The sequence below is a fragment of the Conger conger genome, chromosome 1, assembly GCF_963514075.1.
Source record: "Conger conger chromosome 1, fConCon1.1, whole genome shotgun sequence".
Classification (NCBI taxonomy): domain Eukaryota; kingdom Metazoa; phylum Chordata; class Actinopteri; order Anguilliformes; family Congridae; genus Conger; species Conger conger.
Genome location: NC_083760.1, coordinates 67,940,518 through 67,962,589, shown reverse-complemented (window position 1 = coordinate 67,962,589; position 22,072 = coordinate 67,940,518). Strand labels below are relative to the sequence as shown.

General features: G+C 46.2%; 1 protein-coding gene across 3 annotated transcripts in view; it reads right to left on the bottom strand.

Annotated features, from left to right (window-relative positions):
• Nucleotides 1–21,376, bottom strand: part of nup153 (nucleoporin 153) — a 24,062-nt gene extending 2,686 nt beyond the window's left edge. The window contains exons 1-20 of one of the 3 annotated variants that reach the window (XM_061240671.1): nucleotides 21,216–21,376; nucleotides 18,178–18,397; nucleotides 17,222–17,500; nucleotides 14,820–14,953; nucleotides 14,060–14,191; nucleotides 11,975–12,091; nucleotides 8,824–8,868; nucleotides 8,684–8,737; nucleotides 7,865–8,011; nucleotides 7,443–7,495; nucleotides 6,972–7,098; nucleotides 6,569–6,706; nucleotides 5,709–5,810; nucleotides 5,166–5,247; nucleotides 4,889–5,005; nucleotides 4,106–4,714; nucleotides 3,654–3,842; nucleotides 2,687–3,565; nucleotides 851–1,192; nucleotides 277–546 (exon numbers count right to left, since the gene is read on the bottom strand). In XM_061240671.1, the coding sequence (XP_061096655.1) occupies nucleotides 277–546; nucleotides 851–1,192; nucleotides 2,687–3,565; nucleotides 3,654–3,842; nucleotides 4,106–4,714; nucleotides 4,889–5,005; nucleotides 5,166–5,247; nucleotides 5,709–5,810; nucleotides 6,569–6,706; nucleotides 6,972–7,098; nucleotides 7,443–7,495; nucleotides 7,865–8,011; nucleotides 8,684–8,737; nucleotides 8,824–8,868; nucleotides 11,975–12,091; nucleotides 14,060–14,191; nucleotides 14,820–14,953; nucleotides 17,222–17,500; nucleotides 18,178–18,397; nucleotides 21,216–21,293 (4,114 nt within the window). In that variant the 5' untranslated portion in view covers nucleotides 21,294–21,376. The remainder of the gene's footprint in view (nucleotides 1–276; nucleotides 547–850; nucleotides 1,193–2,686; nucleotides 3,566–3,653; nucleotides 3,843–4,105; nucleotides 4,715–4,888; nucleotides 5,006–5,165; nucleotides 5,248–5,708; nucleotides 5,811–6,568; nucleotides 6,707–6,971; nucleotides 7,099–7,442; nucleotides 7,496–7,864; nucleotides 8,012–8,683; nucleotides 8,738–8,823; nucleotides 8,869–11,974; nucleotides 12,092–14,059; nucleotides 14,192–14,819; nucleotides 14,954–17,221; nucleotides 17,501–18,177; nucleotides 18,398–21,215) is intronic. The other 2 variants (XM_061240680.1, XM_061240690.1) reach the window with 2 other exon arrangements.
• Between the last annotated feature and the right edge of the window lie 696 nt (nucleotides 21,377–22,072).

The window sequence follows — 22,072 nt, the reverse complement described above, 5'->3', positions numbered from 1 at the left end:
CAGAAATGAAAATGGGGTTGAAGAGCAGACTGTCAGGTGAGTCCTATAGCAATTGCAGCCCTTTTTTGAGTCTGCGCGATATATTCGTAGTTTTATTTCAAATACAATGGGTTGGACAACACAGCCAACACAAAAATTGGGTCACTGTCCAAATACTTTTGCATTTAACTGTATAACCATTATATAAAACACAAATATAATATTTAACATACAATAAAACACACACACACACACACACACACACGACCCACAGTTCCACAGTTCCCCAGTCCTCACCTGGAGCGGAGGAGGAGGAGGCAGCGGCCGAGCCGAAGGTGGGTGTGGAATTGGCCTGCGGGCCGAACGTGGAGCCAGGCAGCACCCCGAAGGCGGGGGGCTGGACAGCGGTGGCAGAGAAGAGGGAGGGAGGACCGGACCCGAAGGCCGGGGCACTGGGCTGGCTGGAGCCCTGTCCGAAAGCAGGGGCCGACCCGGCCCCGAACGCAGGGGGAGCAGAGGGCCCGGGGCCGGAGCCGAACACGAAGGGGGCAGCAGAGGAACCAGACGCTGGAGCAGGGAGGGAAGAGCAAGCGGCCATCAGGGCTCACATTGTGGAATGGTACTGCAGATCTTCTCTTTAACCTTTATAACAGTACCTTTAGCTCTTTCAGTCCCAAGAGTGTATTATTATTATTACTATTACTATTATCATTATTATTATCATTATTATTATTATTATTATTATTATTATTATAGCACTGCTGTACTGGCATGTTGAGATTAGCACACAAAGTGCACTTCACAGCACATGAAGTGTGCACTGATAATGAAGGAGATATTAAGGCTGGATACAGGGCGGATGAACACCCACCTGTGGAGCTGGCAGTAGAGGGCGCTGCCGCCCCGAAGGTGAAAGAGGGGGCAGCTGCGGTGTTACCGGAGCCGAACAGGAAGGGCTGGCCCGCGGAGGGGGCCGGCGCCGCGCTCTGGGGAGCCACCGGCTGGGGCTTGGCGTCCGGCTGCGCTCCGAACAGAAAGGTCTTGGCTGGGGCGGCTTCGCTGGAGGGACCCTGCCCAAACACGAAGGTGCTGGTGGGGGCGGGAGCGGAGGCGGCAGGGGCAGAGCTGGCCCCAAACAGGCTGGGCCCTGGGGCCGAGGAGGACGGGGCTGACCCGGCCATGAACCCAAACGCTGGCTTAGCAGCGCCTGCATCTGCAACACAGACATGAGCACAGCATCACAGGGTGAACAGCGGCCTACACTGCCTGTAATTAAGATGCAGTGGTCGCGCTAGCACATTGAACACTGCATCTCTCAAACACGTTTTGCAGTAATTCACATGCGTTTCGATAAACTATTTCGTCATAATATGGAAACTCACACTGGAATAATCCAGGGACTGTATGAGCATACCAAGAGAAAGAATATTCCACAAGAAGGTATCAGAAGAGTAGCAATAAGCAGCTCTCAGTGACTGTTCGTAAGCAGCGCTCAGTGACTGTTCGTAAGCAGCGCTCAGTGACTGTTCGTAAGCAGCGCTCAGTGACTGTTCGTAAGCAGCGCTCAGTGACTGTTCGTAAGCAGCGCTCAGTGACTGTTCGTAAGCAGCGCTCAGTGACTGTTCGTAAGCAGCGCTCAGTGACTGTTCGTAAGCAGCGCTCAGTGACTGTTCGTAAGCAGCGCTCAGTGACTGTTCATAAGTAGCTCTCAGTGACTGTTCATAAGCAGCTCTCAGTGACTGTTCATAAGTAGCTCTCAGTGACTGTTCATAAGCAGCTCTGACTGTTCATAAGCAGCTCTGTGACTGTTCATAAGCAGCTCTCAGTGACTGTTCATAAGCAGCTCTCAGTGACTGTTCATAAGCAGCTCTCAGTGACTGTTCATAAGCAGCTCTCAGTGACTGTTCATAAGCAGCTCTCAGTGACTGTTCATAAGCAGCTCTCAGTGACTGTTCATAAGCAGCTCTCAGTGACTGTTCATAAGCAGCTCTCAGTGACTGTTCATAAGCAGCTCTCAGTGACTGTTCATAAGCAGCTCTCAGTGACTGTTCATAAGCAGCTCTCAGTGACTGTCCATAAGCAGCTCTCAGTGACTGTTCATAAGCAGCTCAGTGACTGTTCATAAGTAGCTCTCAGTGACTGTCCATAAGCAGCTCTCAGTGACTGTTCATAAGTAGCTCTCAGTGACTGTTCATAAGCAGCTCTCAGTGACTGTTCATAAGCAGCTCTCAGTGACTGCTCATAAGCAGCTCTCAGTGACTGCTCATAAGCAGCTCTCAGTGACTGCTCATAAGTAGCTCTCAGTGACTGCTCATAAGCAGCTCTCAGTGACTGTTCATAAGTAGCTCTCAGTGACTGTTCATAAGCAGCTCTCAGTGACTGTTCATAAGCAGCTCTCAGTGACTGTTCATAAGCAGCTCTCAGTGACTGTTCATAAGCAGCTCTCAGTGACTGTTCATAAGCAGCTCTCAGTGACTGTTCATAAGCAGCTCTCTGACTGTTCATAAGCAGCTCTCAGTGACTGTTCATAAGCAGCTCTCAGTGACTGTTCATAAGCAGCTCTCAGTGACTGTTCATAAGCAGCTCTCAGTGACTGTTCATAAGCAGCTCTCAGTGACTGTTCATAAGTAGCTCTCAGTGACTGTTCATAAGCAGCTCTCAGTGACTGTTCATAAGTAGCTCTCAGTGACTCATCCACCGCACATACCTGCAGCCGCTCCGAAGCCGAAAGAGGGCTTGGGGGCGTCGGCCGCGTCAGTCTTTTCCGCAGGCTTCCCAAAAGAGAACAGGGGTTTGGACTCCTCCTGGGGCGGGTCGGGCTTGCTGAAGGAGAACCCGGAGGAGGGAGCCGGCTTCTCGGCCTCCTTCGCCGCGCTGAATAGGAAGGAGGGAGGAGCGCTGGTCTCCGGCTTCTCCTCCACTTTCCCAAAGGAGAAGGAGGGGGCAGGGGCAGAGGTGGGCAGGGGGGCCGGGGCGGGAGCGGGGGCGGGGACAGAGACAGGGACGGGGACGGACTCTGTGGGCTCTTTCTCTGCAGGTTTGCCGAACGTGAAGCCTGCCAGGGGCTGGCCCACGGGCAGCTTGGCCTCAGGCAGCTTCCCGAAGGAGAAGGTCGGGGCTGCCGCAGTATCTGTGGAGGGCGCGGGGGCCGCCTCGGCCTCAGGCTTGTCCTTGGGGGCGGAGAAGGCGAACCCTGCGCCCGGCAGCGCGGGGGCAGTGGTGGCGGCTGGCTCCTCAAGTTTGGGCAGGGCGGCGCTGGGCTCGCTCTCCCCCGGGCCTTTGCCCTCGTCCTCGCTCGCCCCTCCGCTCCCCGTGCCGAACACGATTCCCCCGGCCGTGCCGAACTTGAAGCCGGACTCCTTCTTCTCGTCCTCCCCACCGGTCGCGGCAGAGGAGGGGCCCGTGTTGAATTTAAATCCCCCGCCGAACCCCCCCGATGAAGAGGTCCCGAATTTGAATCCACCCTGATCCCCGAATTTGAAGCCCCCTGAGCCTGCCGGGGCGGGGTCTGTGTTGGAGGAGGACGGGATGCCGAAGGTGAAGGAGGAGGAGGTGAAGGAGGTGGAGGCTGCGGAGGAGCCGAACCCTGGAGGAGGAGAGGAAAGTGAACGCTCCGCTACAAGCAGCCCTCTCGTAAGCACACATTCCCAGCAGCCCTGCGGTAACAGCCCTACCTTTGGGATCCATTTTGGCTCCAGGCTTACTGGACTGACAGGCCACACACTGCAGGGCATCCGCCTTGTTCTGTACACAGCACGTATCGCACTCCCAGTCGCCCTCCTGCTTCTTAAACTTGTCTCCGAAACCCAGCAGGCCTCCTGAAGGGATGGAGGGCAGCGCTGCTGCAGCCGGGGCTGCTGCTCCTGGGACATGTGGAAATGTAAACTTAACATCGCAGCCTGGAAATTATGCCACTGATCTGCAACCCCCATTTAAAATGAATCAAGTTTACACAGTACGTTTGCATACTAAGTACTCGTAGAAATACACACATGAAAACAGATGACATAAGGGTATGAGAAAGGTCTGCATAAATGCCCTTAATATCGCTCTGAGGAGCATTAGAAGAGGAGAAAGCACACGCCCCTCTGAAATGCAGCGTTGAAACAGTGGAAGGTGTGAATACCTGGCTTCGCAGTCATGCAGGACACACACTTAGAATCCTGGGCCTTGTTCTCCACCATGCAAGTGTCACATTCCCAGGCTCCCTCTGGCTTCTTAAACTTGTCCCCAAAGCCTACAAACCCTGACGTTAGTGAGTTGGTTGTGCTGCTGCTACTGCTGCTACTGCTGGGGGGAGTGGGAGCGGTCAGAGGCTCAGAGAGAGCGGGCTGAGTCAGGGCAGGTTTAACTCCAGTCCCAGGCTTGGGCATGTTGCAGGCCACACACTTGAGGGCCTCGGCCTTGTTCTGCACCAGGCAGGTGTCGCACTCCCAGCTCCCGGCCGGAGCGGTGAACAGAGAGCCGAGCCCGGGGGAGGGCGCGGCCGCGGGGGCCGGTTTGGAGGAGGAGTCTGTCCCGGGCCGGTCGGCGCCGCAGGCCGCACACTTGCCCAGCGACGGGCCGTTGCTAAGCATGCAGGCGTCGCAGCTCCATGAGCCAGCCGCCGGCTTGAACTTGTCCATAAACCTGGAGCCGGAGTCGGAGCCGGAGCCAGAATCCGAGGAGGACTCCTGGACTGAGGGCAGGACCTTGACAGGAAGAGTGGCGCTCCCTGGTGATGAGGAGGAGAACCCTACAAAAAAACCCCCAAAAAAACATCTACTTTACAAAGCATGCATGGTTTTCAGAAAATGATAGTGCCAGACTCTAAGCCACACTGAAAAGCAGGAACTGGCTACAAGACAATATACTTTAAATGAACATTCCCCACAGACCCTGTAAAAACAGAAACCCCACAAAATGTCACCTGGGCTCCTCAGGATGTCCAGCACACTGCCTTGCTTTAAGGTCTTTGCTGGCTGGAACAGGCCTTCAAACTCCTCGGTCTTCGTGGCCTGAGGGGCTGCAGCAGATGAGGACCTCACTATAAAACAGAGAGAAGACAACTTTTCACACGCACTGAACAGCAGCTCTAGCATTCTCCATATTCTATTGGAATGGCAGCAGTTCTATTTCTTCATATTCCTATGGAAAGCAATTGTGACTTGGGCTGAGACCATAATCCTCCTGTGGTTAATGCTTACCTGGGGTCATGAGCGGGGTGGCCTTGCCACCGAAGTCAGACAGACCAGGTTTAGCAACAGGTGCACTGAAGGTGAATCCAGACTAAGGGACAGAAATTTTGTATTTAATTTCAGCTTTGAGCTCAAACAATCACAAACTTAATTTCAGCTTTGAGCTCAAACAATCAAAAACGCTTTAATCCATTTCAGCACACATTTCCAGATTTTATTTTATTATTTAAAGAATAATCAACGAGGCAGAAAAGGGTACAGTGCATGGCAATCACCAGCAACAACAACCACGATGAAAATATCACTCCATTATCAAGCATGTACGATTATTATCTCAAAATAAAACTGTATTCTGTACACACTTGCTTAACATTTATAAACTGATTCTAGATATGACCAAGCTTGACATTCAATTCTGCCAGTGTCATTGCCAGATTGTGTGTTTCTGAGCCTTCTGGAAAATCTAAATTAAGCAGTAGCTGATTTTAACCACACATGGTAATAGAAGGGCAGTTTTTTATGCTGAAAGGTAAAGGGGAGGTCCTCACTCACAGAGGGAGGTGACAGAGGTAGAAGGTTGGGCTCTGTGGCTTTAACGATGGGGGATGAGAAGGTGAACGGGGTGCAGGGGGGGCTGGATGCGGCTGCAGGGAGCTGCAAAGACAAAGATATTTCAAAGCTGGTAGGATGCATAAGCCAGAATACTAAAGGCCAAGCCTATCATTTAGCATGGAAGTAATCCGTAATTATAATGCTACATAAAAAACAAATGGCCTTTCATTCTAAAGAGTACGATGTGTTAAGACCTAGCTTCAAAAAGGCAAGAAAACACAAAGCTCCACACGACCCCTATAGTGCCTTCTTTTCCGCTTGAGGTCGGTTACCATTACATGACCTGTCAATTGCAAATACAATCAAAAATTCCATAAAGTACAGGCCAGATCACGGTGCATCTTAAAAACTGGTGCATTTTTACGATTTAAATAAAGTATCAAGTTCTTACACTGGGGACCAAGAATACATTTCAGGGGGCCCAAGCAACAACATATCAGTGCAAAGACATTTCATAAGTAATTCACAGGAGAAATGTACAGAAAGAAGACTACTGCTCTAAAAACCGTTAAATCATCATTAAATTGGTCTGTCACGCAATTAGCCTCATATAGCACAGCAGTATTCAACCTGGAAATATAGACGAAATAGATGAAAATCTTGCTCACAGTCACAGCTTAAGGGATTAACTTGCGGGTGAAAAACCAAAAAACTGATGAGGAAAGGGGCTTAAAGGACTCCATATAATTGGAACAATAAGATGGTAAATAAATGGCTGCTTGAATTTTGAACTGGTCACGGTTGATGAAGGCTTCACCTGCTGATGGGGGTACACAGCAGGCTGAGGAGCTGGGACCTACCGTACTGGAGATAGGGGTGCTGGAAACAGCGGGGGAAGAAGCAGCAGTGGACTCTGGCGCACAGAGGAAGTTGAAGGTGGGCAGGGGGGCCGTGCTTATGGGAAGGGAGATGGGGGGCAGATCTGGCACCTCCACAATCTACAAAACAAACATACATAATGTACATGAACATATCCGGGATATTCCCTTTGCATTGCGATTACATCTGTCTGCAAGCCAATTATAGGGTGAGCCCTTCTGAACCACACAGGTAAAACCCATCAAGCAAGAACCAATCCAAAGACCTCCCACCGCAAAATCCTGAATCATCATAGCACCGCCATTTTGGTTCAAAAAGGGCACTGCCATTACTGCTGAATAGGCACTAACTAGATGAGTGCGTGTGAAACGATGAGGAACACACCTCATCCTCTGGGGCAGGTTTGGTGGAGGCTCGGATGCCCCTCTCCCTCTTCATCTTTCCCCCAGAGCCGCGTGAGTCTGTACCATTGGCTGCAGGGGTGCTGGACAGGGGGTAGAGGCCGCTGGGGCTGTAAAGGGCAAGCAGGCATGCAGCACGGTTACATTATGAAGGGCAGGCTGGAGCATCGATTCACATTCATCCTTCAGGAATATACGTGCCCCCCAACAGAGGGCACAACACTGATTGAGAAAGACCGCTTTTTCCAAACAAGGAAAACAACCATGGGTTCCAGGAAATGGATCCATCTTGTACACAGCAAGTTACCCAATTAAACAAGCATATTTTCTACAATGAAGAATAATGTATGAACAGGTTTGCTTAAGCTCATTTCCACAAAATGCTGATGGAGCAGCGCCAATTCACAGTCCAACTGAAGTTTATGCACAGAAATCACACAATTTCTAGACTCACCTTTCAACTGGCAACGCTGGTGCCACAGTTGTCTGTATTGATTGTCTAGTAGACTAAAGAGACAGGAGACAGATTTTTACTCAACAGCTCAGCAAACAGAACAACATCCAACAAAGAGGAGCTGAAGCACCTTTTTGCCACAACACCAAACCACGGTTCAACACATTACATCAGAATGCAATACAACCCTGCTCCTGGAGATCTACTGTCGTGTAGGTTTTCACTCCAACCGCAACAAAGCACGGCCTCACTCACCAGCTAGAGGTCTCACTGAGCTACTAATTATTAGAATCAGATGAGTCAAATGAGCGTTGAAATGAAAACTGAAGGGATGGTAGTTCTCCAGGAACAGGGTTAGGAGTCACTGCAACACAACAGACATTAAGGGAGGAGGTGAGGTCCCTGGCAGGCCGCACCCTTACCCTGTCTCTGCTGCTGTGCCTCTCCTGCACACTGCCCAGGTTACTGCAGGGCGTGAGGCAGGGCCGGAAAGACATGGAGCGGTTCCCCGCCACCGGGGGCGTGGCCGGGGTCACCAGCTTCTGCACCGGGGGCAACTGGGGGTCCATCTGCAGGACACAAGTGTTAAAGCACCTAGTCAAAACCAGCGAAAAGGCAATAAGGACAGGTCTACAAGGAATCAGACCTGTGGGACAAACCTGTACATCAACCAGCAATATAAAGGGCATTGAGTATGCGTGTGCTAACGATGTTCTCCGTCACCCTCTAATTAGATCAATTAAATGTACATGTGCATGAGCAAGGATAACAGAAATGAAGGGAAAGTAGCCAGGGACAGAGCCAGCTCAGGGCTTCTGGGTGGCTCACCCTGTTAAGGCACTGTTCTACGGATTTTTACCCAGAAACCCAGTATGTGGCATAAAGGGAGCAACGTAAAATAATGTGTGAAGATCCCCCGCCCGTGGAGAGTTTGAATCTGCTCTGTCAGGAGTTCAGACCTCAAAGGGCTGTTGTTGGGAGATTATGGCACTGCCGTAACAGCTGTAAGCTCAACGTATAAATGCTGCTGGCCCCGTTTCACAGTGTGCCATTCTTCAGGGAGCAGACTGTGGGGATGGGAGCGCAGTGATGATCTGCAGGAGTCAAACAGCTGTTAAAAGCCAGTAGGCCATACAGCTGCCGGGCCCTGCATGACTGGCTGCGCTTCGAAACAACTGCTGTTCCGGGGGACGACAAGGGAAGGCATTGTGCGTGCCATGTGCGTTGGTGTACGCGCTCACCTTTTTCCTTTTGGACTGTAAGTGTGTGAGGCCCGTGTCAGTCCTATTCAGCGCCTGCGGAAGGGAGAAGAGCCAGGAAGTGAAAAATGAAGAGGACGGAAGGACAGGTACGCAGCTTTGTGCTAAAATTTCCTACTTACTGTCGGCAAAGCCAAGGAACAGGGTGATGGGATTCTTTTAGCATCCTGCGAAGAAGCAAAAGCAGTCACTGTCGTCAGAATTTACCAAAGCGACCCAAATTTCTCACTCAACTCCACTAGAATAGTGCACGTCTCAAATCCACCACGTTCTTCCATGTTCCTTTTTTGGCACATTTACTGAGGAGCTGCGTGTTTTTCCAAAGAGAGCGACTGACAAAGAGTCGGACGGATTCAACCTGGACAAACGCGCTCTACGCATGCTACGAATGCAACAGCGTTTTGTTCACCCTGGCCTTAGTGTAGTGCGGCTGTCCTCAGCAGACTGGCCTGTAAGGACACCTGGGTGACTCCTGCCCACCCAACCTCAGTGAAAGATTCAGTATACAACCACGCTTGGCCAATATGAACCCACTTGGAGCAGATGGTGGGCAGTCAACATGAAGCCATTTTACAACACTTTGGACAGAAGAGGAGTCATTGAGCGAAAACAAAAGCAAAAGTGCCTACACTGTGGAAGGCATATATAGACCTGCTCTTGTAGCTGAATAGTAACAAAAGTGAAAGAGAAATATTATCTTAAACCCAAAAGGAACACATGAAACTGTTTTCCATTCATGTGCAAGTTAGCTGTGGTCAGTTCTCCAGATCCTTGTAAGCTGCTTTATAGCCATGAAGAACGCTGCAGGATGTCTTAAATAAACCCTCATTAACTTTAGTCTTAAATCGACAGCGAGAAATAATGTGTTTATCATCGCCTAGTTGAGATGCAGGATTATGAATGCAAATTATGCTGAGAGTTACTGGATGAAAAAGTTAACTGAGAAGGAAGGAGGAAAAAATTGAAAACATCTCAATGGGTGCCTTTGCCTGCTTGTGCATTCGTAGCATTAGTAGTGTGCAAATGTCTGGTCTGAATGAGCCCCAATTCCAACTGCTGCTGCCATCTTACCAGGATGCTCTTGTACGCAGAAATGCAAACACACAGGTCACACAAGCTGGGAAACATGGCACACAACCCAAACACGCCACAGTGAGACTTTCTTCAGATAACTACATCAATAGATAAATAGAAAGGACCTCATACATATTACATATTTAGGTCTAAGTCATATGATATTTCACATGAACCTTTCCCAGGTTCCACAGAATCAGTAACCATTTAGTAAGGAGACCTCAGTGGGGTTAATGAGTTCATCTTAAGAAAAAAGACACTGCACTAAAATTCTGATCTTACTGAGCATTTAAACTTAAGGACTGCATAAAAATGACTAAAGCAGCCACCTCCATGACAGGAAATTCACTGGCTATTGAACTACTATACATTTGTGGGTTAGGAAATGTAACTTCCATCAGTATTGTATGGTCCATTCATGCTTCATGCAATTAGAAATCGGAGAGGAAAGATATTACAACTGCTAAAAATACAGACTTTAAAGAAGGCGTTAAAGTGTTCAATGCCGTTTCAATAATTTTCCCCACCATAATCGTTATAAGGTGGAATATGAAAGGTTAAGTTGAGGTTAAGATGTGGGAAAGTATTTTGCTTGGTGTTCAACGTTCAGCCTGAACTTCCCTACTTCCTAAGTTTGAAAGCTTTAGTGAAATGGAAACATTCAAGTGCACCTTACTGTCCTCAGTATGGCACTTATGGTGGTAATGAGTGGAGGGGTAAAAAGCACAAACGCAAAGAACTAGGAGGGACAAATTGAGACTTTCTAGCCATGAGTGCTTCTTTGAGGAGTAAAAACACACAGTAAAGAAAATAATTCATTGTTTGCTCCTGCCAGAGAGTAACAACATAGCGAAACTGCAACCAGATCATCCTTCTGCACACTGCCAAACATGGCATTAGGACAAGAAGGATGAGGAGCAGATTCTGTAGCAGCACATATTACAGGTAAGACATAACAGGCTACAGCCATTTACTTATTTAAGGGGAGGTAGCACATGTGAATAGGGAAAACCTTCCTTTCCTCCAATCAAAATTATATTTTATATTTTGAATGTGTGCACACAAATACTATTTGTATTATGGCATTTAAGGAACTTATATGAAGAAAACATTTGCACATTATCTAAAAACACTTTTTTCCTCCGTGGATAAAGTCAGTCTGTTTTAAAATGATGTATAACTCAATAGCCGGTAATTCAGAGGGGCTTTACAAAAAGTCGTATTCGTAATTGTCGTATTACTTGGCGGAAATGCGCATAAAGGTTTTTTGAAGTGCTCGGCACACTTGTGACAGTAGAGCCATGTATGTCATGTGTAAATGCAGAGCGTGTGCAGACACACTGATGGGGGGGGTGTAGTGACAGTAGTAAGTCTCGTGTGTAAATGCAGAGCGTGTGCAGACACACTGATGGGGGGGGTGTAGTGACAGTAGTAAGTCTCGTGTGTAAATGCAGAGCGTGTGCAGACACACTGATGGGGGGGGTGTAGTGACAGTAGTAAGTCTCGTGTGTAAATGCAGAGCGTGTGCAGACACACTGATGGGGGGGGTGTAGTGACAGTAGTAAGTCTCGTGTGTAAATGCAGAGCGTGTGCAGACACTGATGGGGGGGGTGTAGTGACAGTAGTAAGTCTCGTGTGTAAATGCAGAGCGTGTGCAGACACACTGGGGGTGGGTGTAGTGGCAGTAGTAAGTCTCGTGTGTAAATGCAGAGCGTGTGCAGACACACTGATGGGGGGGGTGTAGTGACAGTAGTAAGTCTCGTGTGTAAACGCAGAGCGTGTGCAGACACTGGGGGTGGGTGTAGTGGCAGTAGTAAGTCTCGTGTGTAAAGGCAGAGCGTGTGCAGACACACGGGGTGGGTGTAGTGGCAGTAGTAAGTCTCGTGTGTAAACGCAGAGCGTGTGCAGACACTGGGGGTGGGTGTAGTGGCAGTAGTAAGTCTCGTGTGTAAATGCAGAGCGTGTGCAGACACTGGGGGTGGGTGTAGTGGCAGTAGTAAGTCTCGTGTGTAAACGCAGAGCGTGTGCAGACACACTGATGGGGGGGGTGTAGTGACAGTAGTAAGTCTCGTGTGTAAATGCAGAGCGTGTGCAGACACACTGGGGGTGGGTGTAGTGACAGTAGTATGCCTTGTGTAAATGCAGAGCGTGTGCAGACACTGGGGGTGGGTGCAGTAGCAGAGAAGGGGGGTTACTTACTGCGAGCGGACTGGACATGCGCTCCAGGGACTGCAGGATGCGGCGTGCGGTCAGGCTGGTGACCCCACACGGCTGGGCCCCCGCCCCCTTCGCCTTGATCTGTCTCCGCAGTGGAGCCTGGGACACAGGGGAGAGATGAGCACCATTACCCCCCATTTACTGCGAAACCTGACTCCAGAGACCGCTACGCACAAGAATAAATTATATAAACTGGCACGAGAAAAGGAACAGGTACTGCTCAACTACTGACCTCTGGTGGTAAAGTGGTTTTAGTCTGTCAGGAAGTGGCTGCCACTACCATTACCATCAAGTTCTTCAATGCAGAAGCCAAAATGCACATTGGCCACAGACACAAGCGACTTATGTTTGGACTGTTATGTTCATTCAACTGGAAACACCATCACTGGAGCAAAATTGACTAAATAAGCAAAGGAACAGTTCATGCCAACGCAATTTAGTTACAAACAGGTAATTTAAATATCAGTACAATATTGACATATTGTGGAAAATGTAGTTTAACATGCAATTTATCTGTATTCACAATAAGGACAGAGAACCTCAGAAGAACACAACATGAATGCCCACCGGGCATTTTATGAACAATCAGACGCATCTAACCCTCGAGTTCAATGGGCAGTTTTATAGCCAGTTTTCTTTCTGCGTGTTGGCATCATTCTTGGCTTTTGTGGTGGGTATAGTAGAGCATTTGGTGTGTTTGTGTGGTGGTTATAGCAGAGCATTTGGTGTGTTTGTGTAGTGAGTATAGCAGAGCATTTGGTGCGTTTGTGTGGTGAGTATATTAGAGCATTTGGTGTGTTTGTGTGGTGGGTATAGTAGAGCATTTGGTGTGTTTGTGTGGTGGGTATAGTAGAGCATTTGGTGTGTTTGTGTGGTGGGTATAGCAGAGCATTTGGTGTGTTTGTGTGGTGGGTATAGTAGAGCATTTGGTGTGTTTGTGTGGTGGGTATAGTTTGCGTGTGGCAAGGACAGCTGAAGTGACAGCAGCCCTAGGGCCCTGACATGTGTATGGCAGGTGGATTCACTACACTCCACAACAAGAACCCATTGTGCCCCTGAACCAAAGGCCTCCACTTACATGCAAGTTAACCAAAATGCAGAAGTGCTAAACGCTCTACAGCAGGCACATGTATGCACTCACTAAAAAGCAATGAATCCCATTTCCAGGAGGGAAATCCATGAGTGGTTTGATGACACATTTTAAACTCAATCCTTTGGAATTTCTGTGAGGAATATTCCCTTATCTGTAACATTCCGAGTACAATTTCCAAAAAAGGATATTTTTATAATTCTGAACACACATATGGAAAAAAAGGCTAAATTGGGCCCAGAAGCATTTTTAATGTTCAACTGACATACTTGCAGAGTAGTAGCATTGGCGCCAAAGAGAAAATATACCCGTCAGCCCTGTTAATTCATATTAGTGAAGCAAGAGGGGATCCGGAAACATTAGCGATAGCTAGCTAGTTGCACAAACCATTATGCACTAGGCCTATACACAATCTGTCATGGAAAACAATGTAGGGTATGTGCCTTAGCCACAACATAGAACAACAATGTATGAGGGATGAACATTTCATTTTCCAAGAAAATGAACAGAGTTCAAGATGATGTAAAAACGGTTACATTTCATTACAGATCCTAGTTCAGCTGACACAATGCTGATCTGAATTCTGGCAAGCGGCACCCTATCAGTCAGAACAGCTGCTGGAGTTCAGGCATGGAGCACGGATTCTAGAAGCTAACATTATTACACATAAAACAACTACATTCCAACGCTGCAAAATGAAAATTCTGAAGCAAAACTCAATTGAAATACGGAGCCAATTTTATAATAAATGCAGAGGGCTGCATCGCGCTCAAGCGGTACGTGTTTTCAGTAGTCAAGCACTTGCCCATTCCCAATATCCCTGTTCCCCCTCCTGTACCCCAATCAGTGCAAACCACTGCTATGCTGCAATATGCAAATAACTTCTAATTTAAATGCGTATCTACTTAACTGGTTTTTCGGGTATATAAAAATGGATGAGAGCGCATGAGTTCACACACGGGACTGTACGAGCTCACCTGGTAAGGCGTGTCGACTCGAACTCGAGCACTGCTTCGCACGGCTGCACTGCCTCCATATGTGGTCTTGCCCGGGTAGAACGGGGAATCGCCCAGCTTGCTGGAGTTCAGTATCAAGCTGTTGGATGGAGACTGGACAAGAAGAAAACACGAAAGCAAAGGTTGAGCAAAGGCCAAGCATCCTGCTAAAGTTCCTTCTACATCAACAGGCCATTTTCAAAAAAAGAACTCAGGTTCCATTACACTTAAATGGTATCTTCTGAGGGTGTAATAATTCTGGAAAGCTATACAATAATAAGAATTAATGGCCCTAGTCATTTATATTTTTTAATCTCTCATCATTTTATTATCCCCGTCAGGCCATTGTGCGGCATGCCAAATTTACTTATAATTGCAGCACAGTGCACGAGATTTCAGCAGAAGAAAATGCTATTATTGTAATGTTATTCAATGCGACTGATTGCAAAGCTGATGTCGCCTTGTCCGTACAAATATAAAATATTAAACAGAAAAATTACTTCAAGGCTGGGGTGGCTGTAAGTGTTGTGTGCAAGGGAACGTAAAGACACTCATAGCACTGCCTAACTGACAATGGTGATCAACAGGTAGCCACCTAGCTAGCCAATGATTACCATTGCAATACCACGCATATCATTTCCACACAATGGTATGCACATTTTGTGCAAACAAAACTTGATTCAGACCCATCTGAAGAATTGTAACGAGAGGGAATTGTGGAGGTGGCGAATCAGTGACTCACTGAAGAGGAAGTTCCGAACACGGACAGGTTGAAAGCAGGCTTCTTGAGAGTGGAGCCGGACAGCTGAGGACCAGGGTGGGTGCGGTCGTTCTCGGGTGACCACATGAAGGGCACGTTCTTAGCGGTCGTCACATCTGTCCAGTGGGAAAAGAAACGGGAAATAGCCCTTATTAATGAAACTGCATGGTATTACCATTAGTGCAGGATGCATTGTCACAAATGGATTTTCACTCAACAACATTTCATTGAAAGTGCTCGCTAACCTTTTCACTCACATCTGGCCCCCAGCATTTTAAAAATAAATTGAGAGGTATATAAAGCCAATTAAACAAATTTAAAAGCTTTATGTTTTAATTGATCATTCTAGAATCTTGTAAAGGTGAGAGGCTGACTGCAACCGCTAATGCAACGGTCGTTACGATTGAGGAAATGTTTCTGAAAAACTGGTGTTTGAAATAGGATTGTATTAAATTTATATTCAACACTAACTTTCACCGAGGTGATCCATAATCTATAATGGGTTGCTGTTTTTTCATCAACAGTATCTTTTAGAGCGTTACGAATGTGAGCATTAAGAAAGCTTAATAAAATAAGACATTAAAGAACATCCGTTTATAGCACAGGCACGTCCCATTGTTTGAGTGCTTTTGGATAAAGCAACACTTCAGACTATTTCATTTCAACATTCAGACTTAAATGAGAGTTAAATGTTATCTAGCTTGCTAAAGTACCTACTGTCAATGTGCTGTCACAGCTAGCGTACTGTAATAGTGTACTGCAATAGAGAAGGTGACATTCGGACTGAAATAATGCATTGTTTTTTAGGCTATTTCAATTCGGGGAAACTGTGCAAAGTTTCCCTTTCTCACTGAACTCAAAGACAACAAATCACTTGAAAAATCAAACATCCAAGTCTCAATATTGTTGTTTGCGCTGATAGTTTGTTTCATCGGCAAGGCGGAGTTTCTTCCCAGAGTAACTTTAATATGCAGAGCTTTGCGCGATGGGAATGCAAATAAAGCTGGTCCGAAGTAACGGCACTTACCCCAAGTTCAGACAGTTATGCCAAGCTGAACTGAATTGCAAATCTGGAGCGGCAAAGAGCAGCTGGAGTCACAGAGCTCATCTCTTTCATATGTTGGCCTCATTTTGTTCATCACGTGCATGCTTGCATTTTGCGGTCCTGCTAGTAAAGTCAATCTTCATCTCCTAGGGAACGGTCTAGTAAACATTCTATTTTGGAGAGCACGCTGGAGACATGCAAACGCCAAGTAAATGAGCGCTTCAATTATACAAATTGCCAAATAAAGCTAAATATTTTAAGGTGAAACTTATGGGGGGTTATTGTCTTTAACAAGATACATAAAGTATCTTTCCAAATGTAGGCCATTGTAAAAATATTTTCAATGTTTTATAATCTTTCAAAAATACATTATTGTTAGCAAAAACATGACAGCAAACTGTGATTATCAGCAACATGGACATGGTTTATTCTGTATGGAGGAGGAGTGTTATGTAAAGCATTTGCAGAACCGTTTGTTTGCATAGGAATAATTAAGCCACAAAGCCTAATATACCTGCTGAGAAATGTCTTTGGGCAAAAAAAAAAGAAAAAAGAAAAAACGAAAAAGTGGTGGTAATGACGTACCCCCCAAGAGCTTTACATTTCTTTGTCCATGTTTGTTCAAGCCTGCCTACCCGCTTACATCCGTCCTACCTCATCAATTTCAGTAACAATCTGTAGACTCGACTACATACTACAGTGACATATTTATGCATGTTAATGTTAACATACTTTTGAGAAACTGTCAAACATGTATAAAAAAATGTTAAAACGGGAGAAAAAAACATGGGCTTCTGAAGACCCTTAAATCAGCCTTAAGGCACTGCTATGACAGAATGTCATTTCCTGTTGCCTCACATGACCCTGCAGTGCCTCAGCCTTCCCTCTGCTTTCTTATGCAACCAAACAGCCATGCACCGTCAGCCTCAGCAAGTCTCAGCTTGCAATAAGCCCAACTCTGAGAACTCCATGCTGCCTCACACTACCTCTTATGGCGCATGCTACCTGACATGTGCATCTGAAGCAACAAAGCAACTACCAAGCACTTCACTCTTGCAACCATGCTACTTCATTGCCTTGCACAACTACCCCGGTCACCTTGCACAACCCTCCAGAGACCTTGCATGACCCCTCTCAATGTCACCTCAAAAGAACCTCACCCCCGCCACCTCGCAAGACCTCCTACACAACATCGCCACCCTGTACCTCAGTGTCAAACGACCCCACATTACCCCAGGTGACCCCCCCGAGTTCCCGCACTAAGCACAGCAGAAGTTAATCTCCTCACACTTCCCAAAGCCACCTCCAGCGAGACCGTGGCCTCACACCCCGCACTGACCTTTGTCTGAAGCGCGCGAGGAGAAGCCGCTGGTAGTGGAGATGTTGTCGTCCTCGTGCAAGGAGCCGGAGTCCTTGATCTCCTTCACCAGGGAGTAGCCGGTCGTGCCTCCGCTCGTGTAGGGGGCGGACGAGGTGGAAGGCTGGCTGAAGAGGGTGCTGCTACCCGCCCTCAGGACAGGGGAACTGTCCAATGTTGGCAGGTGCAGGTAGGTGCGATTGAGGGGGGGCCTGGCCAGAACATCGTGGAAGTTCAGGGCAGCCCGACTAGTGGAGGGCTCTGGGGAAAGAAGAACATCAGACATCACACTCGGCACGGAGTATTAGAGATAGGAAATGAGGCTTCATGAAACTTAACGCATCCCAGGTACTGTTAATCATATAAGAAAGATAAGACACATTAAAGTTTGACAACAAGAGTATGACTAATTGCATTCAAAGTACTTGCATAACAAATTTGCAGCCCCCATTTTGGGTTTCATCACGACCCCCTCTCTCCCCATTACTTAACATGTGTGTCTTGAAGGGAACTCAAACACTCCAGACAATGACCCCAATTATAACAGCAATACCACAAGACGTACTGTTAAATTGCTTGAACTTCCCTTAACCAAACCGTTAAAAGTAGGTTAGAAAGCTTTGATGTCACTAATTACAAACAGTCCGCTTGCGAGAGATTAACTTTCACAACAGAGTGCATGAGCAGAAGAGTAGCTGCACCTCCTTTCCATTTACTCTATATTTTAGCTGGAGATTCTTGTTCCAGATTGGATGGAACCCTTTCAATCACAGAAAAAAGACATGCTAAAAACGACAGTAATTTGTATCATGGGCTAGTGGGCTTATATACATTTATTAGATTTACAGTCAATATGTTATAAATAAATAAATAATAAAAAGCCATCTACTATATCCAGCCCTCCACCCACTGTAGCATCAGCATGTTAGCACTCTCACCTGTGTTACTGGTGCTGGCCTTTGGCTCATGCTCATCTGTGAGGGGGGAGGGGTCCTCTGTGTGGGCAGGGAGGGGCGGCTGGCTGTTCAGGTGGGTTTCGGGCGGCTCTTCAACAGGAGCCTGTGCCTCTGTGGCCGGCTCCCCGTTCTTAAAGTAACTCTGCAGCCAGGAGGGGACGATGCTCTTCACCGTGTCGGTCACTCGACTGATTAAGCCCTGCTGCGGGACAGAAAGAAGCAGAGATTACCCAACACGGCATTTCACAGCTATTCCGGCCACAAGGTTCCCCATACACGCATGAACCACTCTCCATAAAAATACACACAACCCCAAAAATCATGCACACCTCAAACGTAACAGTAATAAGTAAAGTAAACGTAACAGTAAAGAGTCATGGTGCATATTACATGCAAGTATAACATTGGCACAAGTTTACAATTTAACTACAATTTACACTCTTCCAAAATACTTTTAAATAAATCCTCTGAATTTCAGGCTGAATTTCTTAAACAGCAAAAGTTTATTCACAATCTATTTCAATTGTTTTGCAAACAATCGAGGCAAAGGAAACTTGACAGATATAATATTGCTAAGTCCGAAAAAAAGGGCAATGTTGCATGTGTCGTCCTATTCAGCAGCATACAAGAAAATTCCTAACAAATTAGCAGAAATAAATGACAGCCCATTGTGTTGGTTAAAAACCAATTCTGTCAGGATTTTTGCAGAGGGAGGGAAGAACCCCTGCTCAACTCCTATGTCAAATAAGTTGAGAAGAAAAAAAACTGTGACTTTAAGCTCCTGATAAGAGCAGACCCACAGAGCAGAACTCAATGCATTGCTTTCAATGTGACAGTGAACAGGGCGTTCAAATATTAACCAGGGGCTCATAGCAAGATTATCTGGTATGATATAGGAATTCAGAGAATGATGGACATTAATTGAGTACATTACAGAGCAATGTCCAGTAGCAAGCGAAGAATTGGTAACATGGACATGCATTCATACTTCAAAGTTTTCCCTGAACTTGACCTCTGCTCTGGGATAACGGTCTATGGGTGAAGGGGGGGGGGGGGGGGGGGGGGGGGTTCAGTAGAAAACTGAATAGTCTGCCCCACTGGTTCTGGGCCCCCGTAAGCCCTTTGGATGATTATAAGGATTTGTCAGCACTGCAATTCTCTTGTGAATGAGAGTGGGGAGGTTGTGGCCTGCAGCCCATTGTTCCCGCTTTAGGTGCGGGGGGTTTCAGTGGAGCAGCGTCACTGGCCTGCTCGGCAGTCACCTGTGTGAGATGCCAGTTCAAAACTGACCCCAATCCCACCCTAAACTCTCAGGGGTATGAGGGAACTAAATTAGCAAACGGATTATTACCTATGATTAAAAATTAAAATCAGGTACCTTCAAGTAAATAACCAATTAGCTACACCTCTATTTTCTACTTGCATTAAAAAAAGTCAGACCCTATACTGAACAGTCAGTAAAGATAGTTGTTTACGTTTGCATCGGAAAAAATCTTATGCACCCAATTTATCGAAGCAAGAAAACGTGTCCACACCAATTTAACGTCGCTACAGTTAGCAATAAATTAATGGCTAGCATCAAATGAATCCAGGCACTGATCTGGCTAATATTAACATAGCTAGATGAATTCAGACAATTTAATAGAAGCAACGGCATTGTCATTCACTATATTTGTTTTATAAAACATAGAATTACCTCAGATTTCTACTTAAGTCTCACAATGACGCTAATTTCCAAAGTTCTCGTAATCTAATTCAGTGAACTTTTGCAGCTACGTTAGCGAAAAAATCACGAATAACATTGTAGCGAAAAAATCACGATTAACATTCTTAAGTGTTAGTCTAGCTAACCAGTTAGCGATTTTAGTACTGAATTTAGCTGGCTAGCTAGCTAGTTTCTTCATTCAACGTTAAACGATTTAGCAAACACTTTTGTGGTTTCGCTTTCTGTAACAATTGGCTAGCATTATATTTGGTATCATTAACGTTGGCTACCAAACATTAGCATTTTTTTCCCATGCCAATGTTAACAAATCGACAGACTAGCAAAGGTAAACCGCACTGGAAACTGACATTAGCGTTTAAATGGCATTAGCTGTATAGCAAGCTAGCGAATTAAACAGTTAGCTAGCACGCTAATGTGTTGGCTAGCCCAGTAACGCTAGCTAGCTAGCAGCAAACTTGTGGGAAAACCTAGTGCGAGGCCTGTGTTTTCATTCGATTTCTATTTATCTCTTCCGAACTAACGATTTTTTCCCCTCAACCGCTGTTCAAGACATTAAGTAAACTTATTCAACTTACTAGTTTTGGTATAAAGCCTCCATCAATGCTTCATGTTGCGACAACGAAAACCCGGGAGAATTCGTACCGGGTACCCATGTGGGGGTTTGATAACTGTCCACCTTGCCGGATGTCCATGCTATTCGACAGCAGTCCAACAGTTTTCTAGCTACGCAACATTGTTGGACACGCAAACATTATTTAAAAAAATTAACTGTGCTAAACGCAAATCCCCTGACACCATGAATACGCACGATGCGCAGAGCCTAATAAGCTAACTTCATAGCAAGGGTGTTAGTTAGCTTGTTTGGCAGTACCTCATTTCCACTGTCGGCGCCAGTAAAGCTAACGTTAGCTGGCTAGCCAACTAGCGCACTTGCTAGCCGCGATGTAAACAATGTTCCCATACCATACGATTAAGAGTTCAAATTTATTGAGTGTAGTAAACTCACTAACCGGGTAGACTAACAACTCACAGCCGGCTTTCACCGTCACGCGTACCCGTGGTGTCCTTCAGCACCTGAGGCACCAAGTCTCCGGAACCGTGGTTGCGTTGTACAACGTGCAGGCCGTGTGGTCTGAATACCGGAGACCGTGGGCCTAGCGAGGCTGACGAGTTAGCAAAGGCCGCACAATACATCCGGATTTAAAACAACACATAACGCAACAATAACCCGATCGAAAGTATATGTAGTTAGACAACGCTTTATAAATTCAATCAAAACTAGCGTTCATCCTACCTGTTTGCCTTTGGCGTAAGGTTTAGAAGCGATGTGATATCTCCTGCTTCTAATTTTCCCTCCTCCTGCGGACGCCATGGTTAATTACTACTAGACTGTGCTGTATGCCTCGACTAGGCGCCGCGGTGAGTTCTCGTAGGTCCTCCAACCAATCGGCCCACCGAAATACCGTCACACACTGCGAGTGGCGTTTCAAAAAACAAAACGAAGAATTATGGGAATTGCAGTTTACGCTTTTAATCTTAGAAAACGAAAAGAACAAGCAAACATATGGCTTTAGAGCGAATACGACTACTACTACTAATAATAATCATAACAATAATAATATTAAAACACGTTTTATTAAAACCATATACATACGCATATACGCATTATATATCCAAAAGTCAAATTTATGGCTTTTTTATTATTATTAATTTTTTTTTTTTAATTTTTTTTTACGTCTTACTTAAAGTGGGGTCTTTTCTGTCACTTATCTCAGAGTGTAAATTCATGAATACATTCGCCCAATGCCTACCAATCAAATGTTACACCCAATATTAAAGGAAACCGAATAATGCAATGAAATTAATACAATTCTATTCGCCCTTTGCTGTGAGAACTTGCATTTAACGTTACTTTAATCCTAAATTTGACTGTACTCATTGTCACTTTGTGGTAATTGTCTAATCTGTATATGTAGACTAATTTTTGCTGGAGAAAATCTTGTGGGGGAAAAAAGCATTAGTATTAAGACTCGTTTGGGCAGTAGTGTCTTTATATTGTGAAGTCCAAAAATACAGGTATCAACTAGTGAATATAATTTTTTTTTTTGATTCGTTTGTCTTCAGTTTGAAATATTACAAGTCTTGAGAAGA